General features: G+C 43.8%; 1 protein-coding gene across 1 annotated transcript in view; it reads right to left on the reverse strand.

Moving 5' to 3' along the window:
- The window catches only part of LOC106584349 (glypican-1), a 72,595-nt gene extending 56,320 nt beyond the window's left edge, over nucleotides 1-16,275 (reverse strand). The window contains exon 1 of the mRNA XM_014169561.3: nucleotides 15,668-16,275. Within this exon, the coding sequence (XP_014025036.1) occupies nucleotides 15,668-15,824 (157 nt within the window). The 5' untranslated portion in view covers nucleotides 15,825-16,275. The remainder of the gene's footprint in view (nucleotides 1-15,667) is intronic.
- Nucleotides 16,276-16,607: the final 332 nt, after the last annotated feature.

The raw sequence follows: 16,607 nt of genomic DNA on the forward strand, positions 1-16,607 counted from the left end.
TTTACAGTGTTTCCCCTATATTCATTTAGTAGCCACGCACCAAACTCGTTGCCGCCACTGCAACAAAAATGTAAATCATTTATATTTACGCCTCAGGAAGACCCCTCACAACGAGGTCATGAGCCACAGATGTAATCAGTAAGAGTGACTGCTTAACTCAGTCTCCTCTTCATAAACTTGATTAGATCCCTTTACTGGGTTCATATTGGAAGAATTAGCTTGTCTCAGACACTCCTGGGTTGGTCCAAGCCCCGTCTTCAGATCTCATTGACTCTTTTAGGTGCGTTGCACACCATGTGTGGCACCTGGCATGGGGTAAATGTTAAATCCTGTTGTTCATGTGAACCTGTGGTACCTTAAACCCACACAGGGAGCAGGGTTTAGCATCAGAATACTGAAGTACCCATTCTTTGTGTGGATGGCTCTATCCCCAACAACATAAACTTTAGGCTATTTACTGTATTACAAAAGGCATATTAAATTGTGTTAGGTTGACAACGCAACCAAATTTCAACATTTAAAGGAGATATACCATATCTAATGCTTGGATGGTTTCAACTGAGCCACTAGCTTAAATAAAGATTAGTTAGTTGCCTAGTTAAATAAAGGTGAAATAAATAAAAATAAACTAAATAAAAAAATGTATTAAAACTATTCTTTAACTTTTATTTTGGGTTTAGTTGGAGACGTGATTCCAATATATAATTTGTTAACTTGTCGACGGTATTGCAAAAATGATACTGAATTGTGTTTGGTTGTCAATGCAACCAAATATCAACATTTGAAAGAGATTTATATTTTGTGCCACTGACTTAGGCTGAATTTAATTCCAGTTTGTCTACAAATGAATAATTGATATTCACGTCTCTGTCTCAACCAAAAATAAAAGTTAAACAATATGACAATATAAAATAAAATCTTCAAATGCGCTTTAAATAAAGTTTGATTTGATTTTGTCCTATTCTTTAACTTAGATTGTTGGTTGAAATAGCGACATTAATCCAACATATTCCTTATTAACTTGAAGATTACATTTGACATCAACCAAAGATTGAAATCCTAGGCCTATATTTATTGTCTACTTTTAGTTGAACCTTGGGTTGAATTGAAACAATAGCTGTTGATGACTTTGCAAATGCTATAATATTATAGGCCTAAATAGTATAATTGATGATATATGACGTATAGAGTATGGTTACCTTTCATTTGCTCTGTTAAACCTACCGTTTGGAATGACTTCGATAGCAACACTTGAAGCTCTGACATTGTTTCAAAGGTACAAATTCAACATATTTTATATGAGGGTTGTCTATGTTGAAAATTGGTTAACATGATGACATAATTCTGTGGTTTAAATTTCAACCTCAAAACAACACAGTTCACCTTGATGACTTTTTGCGAATCCAATGTATTTTCCAGGTAGATTCCACGTCACAATACGTTGACAAATTACGTTGAAACAACGTTGATTCAACCAGTTTGTGCACAGTGGGGGAGGATTTGGAGAGGAAAGGAAAAGATAACGAGAGGGTGAGAGTAGCAGGAACAAAGAGAGAGAATGGCCAGAAGAAAGACTACAGGCAACCAAGAGAGGGGAAGCGAGGAGGAGACAGGGATGGGATCCAAGAAGAATAAGAAAATGGAGATAAGATATGGGAGGTAAAGAGAGAGGGCAAATTGCAAAGGCTTTCAAGGAGAGCTGGAGATTGTCGTCCTCTGTCCTGCTACCTTTCAAATCTAGATTAGCGTCTCCTCCCACCGGAGGAAGAATTCAAACATCATGAAAAATGTACAGCCAAAGGCTTTTAACAAGCCTGCCCTAAGCCCCTATCAAATACACACACACCTCAAAACGCACAACACAGCCACTCCCAGTCCCAAACACACACACACAACGGCATGCTTAACCCATAAAGTACAATCTACTGTATAACTCACTAACCTTGGAACCAGAACCAAGAGAATAACAAAAAAATGAAACATAAACAAAATAGTCACGTGAATCAGCCCATAAGAGGCATACGAATTCAAAAACTGTGCAGTAAATGCCGAATATATACAGTGCCTTCAGAAAGTATTCACACCCCTTGACTTTTTCCACATTTTATTGTGTTATAAATTGGGATTAAAAATTGATTGAATTATCATTTTTTTGTCAACGATCTACACAAAATACTCTGTAATGTCAAAGTGTAAGAAAAATCCTAAAATTTGTAAGACATTTATGAAAAACAAAACACTAATATGCTGTATTTTGAATACATAAGTATTCAATACATGTTTGGCAGTGATTACAGCCGTGAGTGTTTCTGGGTAAGTCTCTAAAACAGAGTTGTCCTATTGTCGGCCCGGGTGTGGTTTTATTTGGCCCCCCCAAGTTTTCTGAGCAATATATATATATATATTATTTTTATTGTTGGACATAAAAGACAAAAAAAAACCACCAGGAAATCAGCTCCAAGTGATTTTAATTTAAGACATCTGTTCCCAAGTATTCCCATCCATAATAGAGAGACGTGATCATATACAAAAGTAAGCAAGCAGTCTACGAATTATTTGTAATTATGTTCTGGCCCCCCAACTATCCGCTGAAGAAAAAAAAAATCTGCCTGTGGCTGAATCTAGTTGATGACCCCTGATCTAAGAGCTTTGCACACTATCCTTTTTAAAATTCTTCAAGCTCTGTCAAGTTGGTTGTTGATCATTGCTAGACAGCCATAGATTTTCAAGCCGATTTAAGTCAGAACTGTAACCAGGCCACTCAGTAACATTCAATGTCATCTTAGTAAGCAACTCCAGTGTATATTTGGCCTTGTGTTTCAGGTTATTATGCTGCTGAAAGGTGAATTTGTCTCCCAGTGTCTGTTGGAAAGCAGACTGAACCAGGATTTCCTTGAGGATTTTGCCTATGCTTAGCTCTATTCCATTTATTTTTATCATAAAAGAAGTCCCTAGTCCTTGCCGATGACACACATACCAATAACATGATTCAGCCACCACCATGCTTGAAAATGTGATGAGTGGTTGTCAGTAATGTGTTGTGTTGGATTTGCCCCAAACATAACGCTTAAGTTAATTTCTTTACAAACAGGATTCATGTTTTGGAATATTTGTTTCTTTCTTTTCACTCTGTCATTTACAGTAGGTTAGTATTGTGGAGTAACTACAATGTTGTTGATCCATCCTCAGTTTTCTCCTATCACAGCCATTAAACTTCTGTAACTGTTTTAAAGTCACAATTAGACTCATGTTGAAATCCCTGAGTAGTTTCCCTCCACTCCGGCAACTGAGTTAGGAAGGACACCTGTATCTTTGTAGTGACTGGGTGTATTGATACACCATCCAAAGTGTAATTAATAACTAATACATTTAGCTTCTTGAACTTATTTAGGCTTACCATAACAAAGGGGTTGAATACTTATTGACTTATTTCAGCTTTTCATTTTTTATTAATTTGTACAAATGTCTAAAAACATATTTCCACTTTGACATTATGGGTTATTGTGTGTAGGCCAGTGACACAAAACCTCAATTTAAATACATTTTAAATTCAGGCTGTAACACCACAAAATGTTGAAAAAGTCAAGGGGTGTGAATACTTTCTGAAGGCATTGTAGCACATGTGGTCTCTCACTATGGCAGGTGAGCTCAGGTTATAATTCACCTGCATGGGACAGTGCTCTCACAGGCATCCATCCAGCTGGCGAACCAACCGCACGGCACGGATATTTTTAAAAGCAGCGAGAAACAACAACAGTGCGATAAGGTTTTCTATGCGCTGCTGCACAGTGTGAATGGTTGAGTGAGTAGCTGATCTCGGACGGGTGTTCTTCTGCTAGAGACGATGGATAGCATTGATTTCCTCCCTGACACATGGAAGATCCTCCACCATACCAAGGAAACACTACTGTATGTGTGCTGAAAGTGTACACAGACGCTGCTCTAGGACTGCTCACTTCTTTGTTAGGAATGTATCAATGACAGTATCTATACTGAAAAAATAATTAACTCAGCAAAAAAAGAAATGTCCTCTCACTGTCAACTGCGTTTATTTTCAGAAAACTTAACATGTGTAAATATTTGTATGAACATAACAAGATTCAACAACTGAGACATAAACTGATCAAGTTACACAGACATGTGACTAACAGAAATGGAATAATGTGTCCCTGAACAAAGAGGCGGTCAAAATCAAAAGTAACAGTCAGTATCTGGTGTGGCCACCAGCTGCATTAAGTACTGCAGTGCATCTCCTCCTCATGGACTGCATCAGATTTGACAGTTCTTGTTGTGAGATGTTACCCCACTCTTCCACCAAGGCACCTGCAAGTTCCCGGTCATTTCTGGGGGGAATGGTCCTAGCCCTCACCCTCTGATCCAACAGGTCCCAGACGTGCTCAGTGGGATTGAGATCCAGGCTCTTCGCTGGCCATGGCAGAACACTGACATTCTTGTCTTGCAGGAAATCCTGCACAGAACAAGCAGTATTGCTGGTGGGTCATGTCAGGATGAGTCTGCAGGAACGGTACCACATGAGGGAGGAGGATGTCTTCCCTGTAACGCACAGCATTGAGATTGCCTGCAATGACAACAAGCTCAGTCCGATGATGCTGTGACACCGCCAGAGCACAGGCCTCGGTGTAACGCTCATTCCTTCGACGATAAACGCAAATCTGATCATTACCCCTGGTGTGACCAAACCGCAACTCGTCAGTGAAGAGCAGTTTTTGCCAGTCCTGTCTGGTCCAGCGACGGTGGGTTTATGCCCATAGGCGACGTTGTTGCCGGTGATGTCTGGTGAGGACCTGCCTTACAACAGGCCTACAAGCCATCAGTCCAGCCTCTCTCAGCCTATTGCGGACAGTCTGAGCACTGATGGAGGGATTGTGCATTCCTGGTGTAAACTCGGGCAGTTGTTGTTGCCATCCTGTACCTGTCCCGCTGATGTGATGTTCGGATGTACCGATCCTGTGCAGGTGTTGTTACACGTGGTCTGCCACTGTGAGGATGATCAGCTGTCAGTCCTGTAGCGCTGTCTTAGGCATCTCACAGTAAGGACATTGCAATTTATTGGCCTGGCCACATCTGCAGTCCTCATGCCTCCTTGCAGATTTCCTAAGGCACATTCACAAAGATGAGCAGGGACCCTGGGCATCTTTCTTTTGGTGTTTTCAGAGTCAGTAGAAAGGCCTCTTTAGTGTCCTAAGTTTTCATAACTGTGACCTTAATTGCCTACCGTCTGTAAGCTGTTAGTGTCTGTAAGCTGTTAGTGTCTGTAAGCTGTTAGTGTCTTAACGACCCTTTACATTGAAGATCTGTGAAGTTATTTGGATTTTTACGAATTATCTTTGAAAGACAGGGTCCTGAAAAAGGGACGTTTCTTTTTTTGCTGAGTTTATAAACACAACATGTAAAGTGTTGTTCCCATGTTTAATGAGCTAAAATAAAATATCTCAGAAATGTTCCATACTCACAAAAAGCTAATTTCTCTAAAATGTTTTGCACAAATGTGATTACATCCCTGTTAGTGAGCATTTCTCCTTTGCCAGGATAATCCATCCACATGACAGGTGCGGCATATCAAGAAGCTGACTAAACAGCATGATCATTACACAGGTGCACCTTGTGTTGGGGACAATAAAAAGCAATACATTGTGCAGTTGTCACACAACACAATGCCACAGACATCTCAAGTTTTGAGGGAGCGTGCAATTGGCATGCTGACTGCTGAAATGTCCACGAGAGCTGTTGCCAGATGATTGAATGTTCATTTCTCTACCATAAGCCACCTCCAACATAGTTTTAGAGAATTTGGCAGTACTTACAACCGGCCTCACAACCACAGACCACGTGTATGACATTGTGTGGGCAAGCGGTTTGCTGATGTCAACATTGTGAACAGAGTGCCCTATGGTGGCAGTGGGGTTATGGTATGGGCAGGCATACACTATGGACAACGAACACAATTGCATTTCATCGCAATTTGAATGCACAAAATTACTGTGACAAGACACTGAGGACCATTTTGAGGCCCATTTGTTTTAAAGGTATCTGTGACCAACAGAGGTACATCTGTACTCCCAGTCATGTGAAATCCATAGATTAGGGCCTAAGGAATTTATTTCAATTCACTGATTTCCTTCTATGAACTGTAACTCAGTAAAACCTATGAAATTCTTCCATTTTTCATTAATATTTGTGTTCAGTAAAGCTGTAATCGTAGTGTTATTCCCTAAAAGTGTGAATACGATGCTCTTTCAGATTGTTTTCCTTATAGTATCTTGTATCAGGTTTTGTTATTTTGTTCTGAATAAATGTTATTTCCATGTGAAGGTGGGGAGTGATCCTGTTTAAGTCAGTTCAATGGAACGTTAGAGTTGGGAAAGCCTAGACCACGGATGTCAAACATCGACCCCAAAATTGGTGGATAGAGGACTATTTTTTGCAAATTTTGACGATTAGGAAATATTATACATTTTCAGTGCAGCCCTCTGGAACTCGTTGAGGACAAATGTGATTCCCGGGGCAAAATGAGTTTGCCACCCCTGGCCTAGACTAAGGCCCTATATTTAAACCCTCAATGACAATATCAGAAACGTGAAAGGGCACTCACTTTCTCAGTATACAGACACACAGGGAGAAAAGAAAAACTGCAGACCAAAGGAAAATATCAATGCTCTAGAGGGGAGAGGAGGGTGTGTTAAAGAGAGTGAAACTGTTGACTTCAATAAAGAAGAGTGTGCAAGAGAGTAAAGAGGAGACAAAAACAAAGTCAACCATTGGACACATTAGTTTCCATAGATCTTCTACTTATCACTGTAATATTTCTCCTGGCTGTGCCTGGAGTGTTAGGCAACTGAGAAACTCAAAAGACATCCCGAGTGTTGGAGGAGAATGTTTCATTAAGGGTAATTTGCCAAACGAAACCCATTAACATTCAGCGCAAGGCGTTCAGCTCTCTCATGTTTCTCACAGTGGATGTGAAGGCAGGCAGTGGCTCTGGGAGCATTGTGATGAGTAGAGTGTGCCATCATGGTACTGACAGAGTACAAGATAACGATCGCCCTGTCGAACCCTGTCACTTCCTTCCCCTTCAGATCACTTCCCCAGGCTTCACTCTCAGTGCTAAGCTAATTGGGTGAGGAGGGGAAAACTCAAAATGAAAGAGCTGCGGTCAGGTTTCCCTGTAAATTATTCAAAAACTTTGCTAAATCTCAGTGCATCAATTGACTGTGATGAACACACACAGGGTAGGCCTACAGTGAATACTGATAAGCGGGGCGAAGCCAAACAAGAGTAACTGTCAAACCTCAACTGAACCTAGAAGAACAAATGGAACCTGGCCTGAAGCCAAGCCAGCACCAGCTCATCAGCACGGACAACACAACACTCTTATAATGTTTATTTAACGCTCTGCACATAATGCATAGGAGTTGAGGACCAACTAATGGGAACCACAGATATGAGATGATTATGTGTTTATTATTTAATTTCTGGCCAGTAGTTATTCTCAGTAGCAGTGAAAAGCAGAGTCAGTATATTTCTATGTGGCTCAGGTGAAAAGCAGCTTTCATGGTTCCTCGTCAGAGAGAGATTCATTACCCAGCAGAGCTCAGCGGCCTGAGAAACTCCTCTCTTTATCACACCAGTGATTAAGTCTATTGATTTCTGCAGGGAAAAGTAGCTGCTCGGAGTCGGGGCCAGGCTACAAGGCTGATGTTGAGTCTCACTGTGTAGCAGTTGGGTAAGAGGGAACTCACATTGACTTGCTGAACACAGTGCTACTGTAACAAGAATAACTTTCAGATGTCTTCCTCAGTGAATGCAACTGAAGTAGATGAAAGTAAACAATGTAAAGGAACATCTAAAAACATGTGGGACTGTCCGACCCATTCATTATAATATCAGGGTTGTATCTGGAGTCTGACTTCAATGGTCGTCTGATTATTCATTGGTCTCTGGTAGGGAAGCAGCAATCTGAAGGCCCACGCTGCAACACTTCCATATTTTATGTACTTTATTTAAGTGATCATGCCCGAGAAACTGGTGTTTGGAGGATATATTAGCACGCGTGTTGTTAGGCCCGAGACAAAGTCGATATATCGTGCCAATATATCCTTCAAACACCAACTTTGAGGACATTATCACTTTTATACAATGGGTTACCAACATATTCAAATAAAGATTGACATATTTTCATTAAAAACATTATTTTTATGAATTTATTCCTACTATTTCATCCTTCCACAAGATATAGTCCAGACATAAATCTATGGTTGCTATCCAAGCCAGCTGGCCGTTCGTTCTATCGGTTTGGTTGTTGAACATAGAGACGTGACCGAGTCGTTCAGTCTTTTTGTTTTGTGTCACGACCCAATCGTTCATTCCAAATGTTCCATTGCCATATTGGCTGGCAACGTTTTTATCCCGTGCTTGCTAAGCTAGCCAACTACGGCTAACTTACCGTCATGTCAAACAGTGACGACAGAATAACAACGAAGTAGCTGCATTTGTTTAAACTGTTTTCTAGTGACATTTATTTGGATACATCCATAACAATGATCTAATGGTGTGCGATTTCAGCTGGCATAGAAAATGTGCTCTCTCGTCAAACACTGTTGTTCAGAGGAGCTAGCCAACAACACAGCTAACACAATCACTTCAAACTGAAGCTGGAAAGACTTCAAACTAGCTGCACTTTGTTTCCTTTTAACCTGTTTTCTATTGATAGAAATTATGCTAATTCATGATTTCGAGTGGTTGAGAAAAGCTACCTACCTGTCTGTCTTATCCCGACACGCTAATTACTATGGGACAGCTGGGGAAACAATGTTGCAAATGTCGGAGAGACAGACAGCAAGGTTTATACAAATCTCCACTGTTGAAAACTAAATGTTAGTCTAAAAGAAATGTGAGATAATGTCTAGATGCTTTTTATAGTGGAGATCAACTTTAGAAATTGCCTGGCTGGGCTTTTGAGAGAGTGGATTGCAAAGTCAGATAGAAAATAGGCATTTTAACATCATAGATTTAGCCTGTGGTAACTTGTGAAATAGACACCAGCTGGAATGCGGTTTTAACCAATCAGCATTCAGGATTAGACCCAACCTTATGTTATTCATGTTTTAGCAGTTTGTTTTCACCTCACTGGAACAACACACAATATGCCCTAACGCAGGTGAGGTATGGAGAAATCCGGTCATGGAGTCATGAACCCACTCCCGTTCAACCCGACGTCTGTCATATGAGTACATGGGTGTGTCCACAGAAAATGAGATGGGCAATCCATGTTCATGAATGAAATACCCTCCCTGGGGGAGGTGTTACATTTCAGTAGGCTTTAAATAATAATTTGTTCTTAACTGACTTGCCTAGTTAAATAAAGGTTAAATAAAAAATATAAATAAATGCACGCACACAAACTGAGTGTATATACACTGAGTGTACAAAACCTGCAACTCAATATTAGGAAGGTCATCTTAATGTTTTGTATACTCAGTGTATAGCTTCCACCTGAATGGAGGAAATAAAATCCTTTCTTTGTTAAGGATACCTTAGGAAATTAAACGGATTACATTATTGAAGTTTCCATTGAATAGTGAACAATGAGGGACCATTGTCAGCTGGGTATTGCTACAGTCATCACAGATGTTAGTAAGAATAAATACATTGATCAGGCAAAATTACACACAGCAAACTTAATTTACATTTTGCACAACATAGATCAGTATCTGCAGAACATATTTGATTTTTATCCAATCCACGGTCACATACAGGGAGGTAAGGTGTAAAGAAAATTAGCGATATAGAAGATATAAAGGATCTTTTCTCCTGGACGTTATGAAAAACTACAATCTTTATCACGACTTCCGCCGAGGTCGGTCCCTCTCCTGGTATAGGAGAGGGACCGTTCGGCGTTCGGCGTTCGACGTCACCGGTCTTCTAGCCATCGCTGATCCATCTTTCATTTTCCATTGGTTTTGTCTTTATTTTCTGCACACCTGGTTTTCATGTTCATGTATTTAACCCTCTGTTTCCCTCATGTTTGTTGTGCGTGATTATTTCTATGTTCAGTTCGGTTCATGATGGCTGTTTTTTTTCGATGGGTGCTGTGTTCACCCATGCGTAAATATTACCAGCTGGGAATATTATTGACAGATCTTAGTTTAGGGATCCCTATTGTTCCAGTGGATATGCCCTTCCCAGTTCACGCCCTAGATAGTCGACCATTGGGGTCGGGGCTAATTAGGGAGGCCACCGCTCCACTGGGCATGGTGACGCGAGAGGATCACAAGGAGAAAATCCGTTTTTCCGTATTGATTCTCCTGCGTTTCCTGTGGTGCTGGGTATACCCTGGTTGGCCTGTCATGACCCCACTCTTTCGTGGCAACAGAGGGCCCTCACGGGGTGGTCACGAGAGTGCTCGGGGAGGTGTTTCCATCGGTGCTACTACGGTGGAAAGTCCAGACCAGATCTCCACCGTGCGCATCCCCTCTGAATATGCCAATTTGGCTCTCGCCTTCTGTAAGAAGAAGGCGACTCAATTACCAACCCATCGACGGGAGGATTGTGCGATAAATCTCCTGGTAGACGCCGCACTTCCCAGGAGTCACATGTATCCCCTGTCACAAGAGGAGATGACGGCGGCTATGGAAACATATGTCTCTGAATCCCTGGATCAGGGGTACATTCAGCCCTCCACTTCACCTGCCTCCTTAAGTTTCTTTTTTGTGAAGAAGAAGGATGGAGGTCTGAGGCCGTATATTGACTATCGAGGCATCAACCAGATCACGGTGAGGTACAGTTACCCCCTACCTATCATAGCCAGTGCGATTGAGTCAATGCATGGGGCGCACTTCTTCACAAAATTGGATCTCAGGAGCGCTTACAACCTGGTGCGTATCCGGGAGGGGGACGAGTGGAAGATGGCATTTAGTACCACCTCAGGGCACTATGAGTACCTCATCATGCTGTACGGGTTGATGAATGCGCCATCAGTCTTCCAGGCCTTTGTAGACGTGATCTTCAGGGACCTGCACGGGCAGGGTGTAGTGGTGTATATCGACGACATTCTGATATACTCCGCTGCACGCGCCGAGCATGTGTCCCTGGTGCGCAGGGTGCTTGGTCAACTGTCAGAGCATGACCTGTACGTCAAGGCTGAAAAATGCCTGTTTTTCCAACAGTCCGTCTCCTTCCTAGGGTACCGCATTTCCACTTCAGGGGTGGAGATGGAGAGTGACCGCATTACAGCCGTGCATAATTGGCCGACTCCCACCACGGTAAAGGAAGTGCAGCATTTTCTAGGGTGTGCCAACTACTACCGGAGGTTTATCCGGGGCTTTGGTCAGGTAGCGGCTCCCATTACCTCACTGCTGAAGGGAGGACCGGTGCGTTTGCAGTGGTCAGCTGAGGCGGACAGGGCTTTTGGTCAGCTGAGGGCTCTGTTTACCTGCTCTGCTCCCGTGCTGGCTCATCTGGATCCCTCTTTGGCGTTCATAGTGGAGGTGGACGCGTCCGAGGGATGAGATAGGACCCATGCTCTGTCAGTGCTCGGGCACGCCACCAAAGCTCCGCCCCTGTGCCTTCTTTTCAAAGAAGCTCAGCCCGGCGGAGCAAAACTATGACGTGGGGAACCGGGAGTTGTTGGCTGTCGTCAAGGCTTTGAAGGCATGGAGACATTGGCTTGAGGGGGCTAAACACCCTTTTCTCATCTAGACTGACCACCGCAATCTGGAGTACATCCGGGCGGTGAGGAGACTGAATCCTCGCCAGGCAAGGTGGGCCATGTTTTTTACCCGTTTTGTTTTCACCCTATCCTACAGACCAGGTTCCCAGAACGCGAAGACAGACGCACTGTCCCGGATGTATGACACAAAGGAGCGGCCCATTGATCCCACTCCCATACTCCCGGCCTCTTGCCTGGTGGCACCGGTAGTGTGGGAGCTGGACGCGGACATCGAGCGGGCGTTATGTACAGAGCCCACTCCCCCCCCAATGTCCAGCTGTGCGTCTGTACGTTCCGTCTGCTGTCCGCAACCGTTTGATCTATTGGGCCCATACATCACCCTCCTCTGGTCATCCGGGTATCGGTCAGACAGTGCGCTGTCTTAGTGGGAAGTACTGGTGGTCCACTTTAGCTAAGGACATGAGGGTTCATGTCTCCTCCTGCTCGGTGTGCGCCCAGTGCAAGGCCCCTAGGCACTTGCCCAGAGAGAAGTTACAACCCTTACCCGTTCCACAACGGCCGTGGTCGCACCTGTCGATGGATTTCCTAACAGATCTTCCTCCATCACAGGGTAACACCACGATCATTGTGGATCGGTTTTCTAATTCCTGTCGTCTCCTCCCTTTGCCCGGTCTCCCTACGGCCCTACAGACTGCGGAGGCCCTGTTTACACACGTCTTCCAGCACTACGGGGTGCCTGAGGACATAGTATCTGATCGAGGTCCTCAGTTCATGTCAAGGGTCTGGAGGGCGTTCATGGAACGTCTGGGGGTCTCGGTCAGCCTTACCTCGGGTTTTCACCCTGAGAGTAATGGGCAGGTGGAGAAAGTGAACCAGGATGTGGGTAGGTTTCTGCAGTCCTATTGCCAGGACCGGCCGGGGGAGTGGGCGGTGTTCGTGCCCTGGGCAGAGATGGCCCAGAACTCGCTCCGCCACTCCTACACTAATCTCTCCCCCTTCCAGTGCGTACTGGGGTACCAGCCGTTCCTGGCGCCTTGGCATCAGAGCCAGATCGAGGCTCCTGCGGTGGATGACTGGTTTAGGCGCGCTGAGGAGACCTGGGACGCCGCTCATGTGCACCTTCAGCGGGCTGTGAGGCGCCAGAAAACCTGCGCAGATCGCCACCGCAGTGAGGCCCGGGTGTTCGCACCGGGGGACCGGGTCTGGCTCTCGACCCGAAACCTGCCCCTCCGCCTGCCCTGCCGGAAGCTGAGCCCACGGTTTGTGGGGCCATTCAAAGTCCTGAGGAGACTGAACGAGGTATGTTACAGGTTACAGCTTCCCCCCGATTATCGTATTAACCCCTCGTTCCATGTGTCTCTCCTCAGGCCGGTGGTGGCTGGTCCTCTCCAGGAGTCTGAGGTGCAGGAGGTTCCTCCGCCCCCTCTGGACATCGAGGGGGCCCCGGCGTATACAGTTCGATCCATACTGGATTCGAGGCGTCGGGCGAGGGGCCTTCAGTACCTCGTGGAGTGGGAGGGGTATGGTCCGGAGGAGAGATGCTGGGTGCCGGTGGAGGACGTGTTGGACCCATCAATGCTGTGGGAGTTCCACCGTCTCCATCCGGATCACCCTGCACCTCGCCCTCCGGGTCGCCCCCGAGGCCGGTGTTGGCACGCTGCTGGAGCAGCGCATCAAGGGGGGGGTACTGTCACGACTTCCGCCGAGGTCGGTCCCTCTCCTGGTACGGGCAGCGTTCGATGTCACCGGTCTTCTAGCCATCGCTGATCCATCTTTCATTTTCCATTGGTTTTGTCTTTATTTTCTGCACACCTGGTTTTCATGTTCATGTATTTAACCCTCTGTTTCCCTCATGTTTGTTGTGCGTGATTATTTCTATGTTCAGTTCGGTTCATGATGGCTGTTTTTTTTCGACGGGTGCTGTGTTCACCCATGCGTAAATATTACCGTTGGTTTTTGGTCAAGTGTATTTGTTTCACCTTGTGCCTTTATTGTTTGAGTAAAGTACGTTGCTCACTCATTTTGCTCTCCTGCGCCTGACTTCATGCACCAGCTACACTCACCTTCTGACAATCTTTATCCAATCTTGAACTGCAACCAATGTTTTGTTTTGCAGATTTAAAAAAAATGACAGACCTTGAATGATTCTCACTGGGAATATTCAATGTTTTCCCCTTGCTTAACAATATCATTGAGACTGAATGAAGTGACCTTCAAATTCCCTGTAGAGCCCACTGGCAATCCCCCTACTACCTTAGCTCTGTGTACATAATCCACAGTCAACAGGAGACTCAGAAACCCATTACAACTCCGCAATAATGCAAAGGTGTCTGTGTGTGTGTGTGTGTGTGTGTGTGTGTGTGTGTGTGTGTGTGTGTGTGTGTGTGTGTGTGTGTGTGTGTGTGTGTGTGTGTGTGTGTGTGTGTGTGTGTGTGTGTGTGTGTGTGTGTGTGTGTGTACTTATGCATGAGTTATGTACAGAGCCTGTGTGCATGTGTATGTGCGTACTTATGCATGAGTTATGGATAATACAACAGAGTCCACTATAAAGGATGGATGCATCAAAGGCTGACATTGGCCACTAATCACTGTGACAGAACATGATGCATTGCATAGGGAACAGGCTAAAACAGATGCTGGATGAGAAAACTGTTATTTTGATGACTCTTCATCTCCGTGACTGTTTTGATAACCCATCCTGAAATATTAACTGTTTACTACTCACTTAATGTCAGATTGAATGTCAGAATATAGATATAACATACATTTCAGTAATTTAGCATGCTGTGTTCAAGCCATGACATCACACCATGACACTATTCAATATGATTATGTGATGACATCATCTTTTCTGATGGACTGTTTGTTCAGATGAGGCAGTTAAGAGGGAGGCTTTGTCTAATAGAGAAGAGCACTGGGAACAGAAGTCCAAAGGTTAAAGGAACAGGCAGGACAATTAGGAGTGTACCTAAATACAATTAGCATACAAATGGTTAATAGTAAAACAAATACTGTATTGAATATTGAGCCTGAAATAAAATGTATGTCCTACCATGCTTTGCCTCTTAGTTATACCATGCTTTCTTTTATCCACGTGACTGAAAACAAGTGATGCACTCGCAGGTAAAAGGCCACGTGTCAAACTCATTCTCCAGAGGGCCGAGCGTCTGTGGGTTTTCGCTCATCCCTTGTACTTGATTGATGAATTAAGGTCACTAATTGGTAAAGAACTCCCCTGACCTGGTTGTCTAGGTCTTAATTGAAAGGAAAAAACAAAAACATGCAGGCACTACGCCCTTCATGGAAATGAGTTTAACACCCCTGTAGTAGGCCTACTGATAATAATGTTTTTTTATTATCTTTCTGTACACAAAAAGGTGCTATCTAGAACCTCAAATGCTTCTTCGGCTGTCCCCATAGGAGAAACCTTTAAATAACTATTTTTGGTTCCAGGTAGAAGAACCCTTTTGGTTCCAGGTAGAACCCTTTTTGTATAGGGTTCTACCTGGAACCCAAAAGGATTCTACCTGAAACCCAAAAGGGTTCTACCTGGAACCCAAAAGAACCCAAAAGGGTTCTACCTGGAACCCAAAAGGGTTATCTTATGGGGACAGCCATATAACCTTTTTGGAAACCTTTTATAAGAGTGTACCACATCTAAAAGTCATACATTGATATCAGGCCCTGGCCTATGTGAAGACACCAGAGCACTTTAAGAAGCAATTTTCAAATTAAGTGTCCAACTTCGGGGCTTCATCAAGTTAGCTGCACATGGAGATTGTGCTAGTAGGCTGTCCGTAGATACAGCAGCCTACAACAGCCGACCACTCACCTCCTTATTGCCCTCAATCGTGTCTTATGCTCACAATTTAAATGTTTTACACTGGAAACCAAAATGATAACATTTTATATCATTATTTAAATAAATAGTTGCTTGAAAAATATAATATTATGTCTAGAAAATGTGCCGTTACTTACCAGATATCTCTGTCTGTGGCACCCCGTTGAGAGTGAAGCCTTTACCGCTGTAGAACTGTCGGACATCCGAACAGCTCCGAGCTTTACTGCTCGCATTGTCCGCGGACAACGGGATAGCGGATAGACAAAGGAATAGGAGAGCCTGGAGAAAATCCATACTGACAACCAAATAGCAAGGTGTAGATCAAAGAGAACGAGGCAATTAAAATAAGTCCTACAAAGCCTCGTATGACATTCAACCGGTAGATAAAGCCTCCCTTGGCGGTGTATCTCGCTTTGGCGCGGAGGATACAGCTGGAAACACCAGCTGAGCAATCTGTCAGCGCTCCCCGGAGTCCTGTGACGACGCTGTGACTGTCAAGATGAGCAGGTCCTCGCAGTGAGTCTACTAGGCAGAACGGCTCTAAAAAAAAATAATAATAATAATTACTGTAATACTTGTTATCAAAATCCACCAATAAACGGAATAAAGGCTATGCTACTGTCAGTGAACAGTCACAGTAGTCTTGGATGAAACTATGGAACAAGTGAACTCTACAAATATCGGAGATGTGTAAGGGAGAATAGCCCGAGTGTTGTGAGCTGAGCACGTAGCACAGCCGGTATAGGATTGGAATCGCGCTGGGATACTCACGCGGAGCTGCTGTTTTGGTTCCGCCCCGCGGAGAACAGAGGATGGCACCACCTGCAGGTCAGTGCGCTTCTGTTTACTTTTTTTTCTTTTTTTGTTGTTGTTTATTTTAAATACATTTTTATTCATAATACAAAATCAACAACTTCGAATGTGCAGCCCTTTAATATTACGATTTATCTTTCTTCCAGAGCCAATCAACATTTATTTGTTTGGTAAAAAAATAAGTGTATAATTCTAGAAAAATCACTCGAGATTTCGCGTTATGGACATGTGCTCAAATGCATTTACTGTTGGCTCTTGAAAGTC

The sequence above is a fragment of the Salmo salar genome, chromosome 23, assembly GCF_965601325.2.
Source record: "Salmo salar chromosome 23, fSalSal1, whole genome shotgun sequence".
In the NCBI taxonomy this organism is placed as follows: Eukaryota; Metazoa; Chordata; class Actinopteri; order Salmoniformes; family Salmonidae; genus Salmo; species Salmo salar.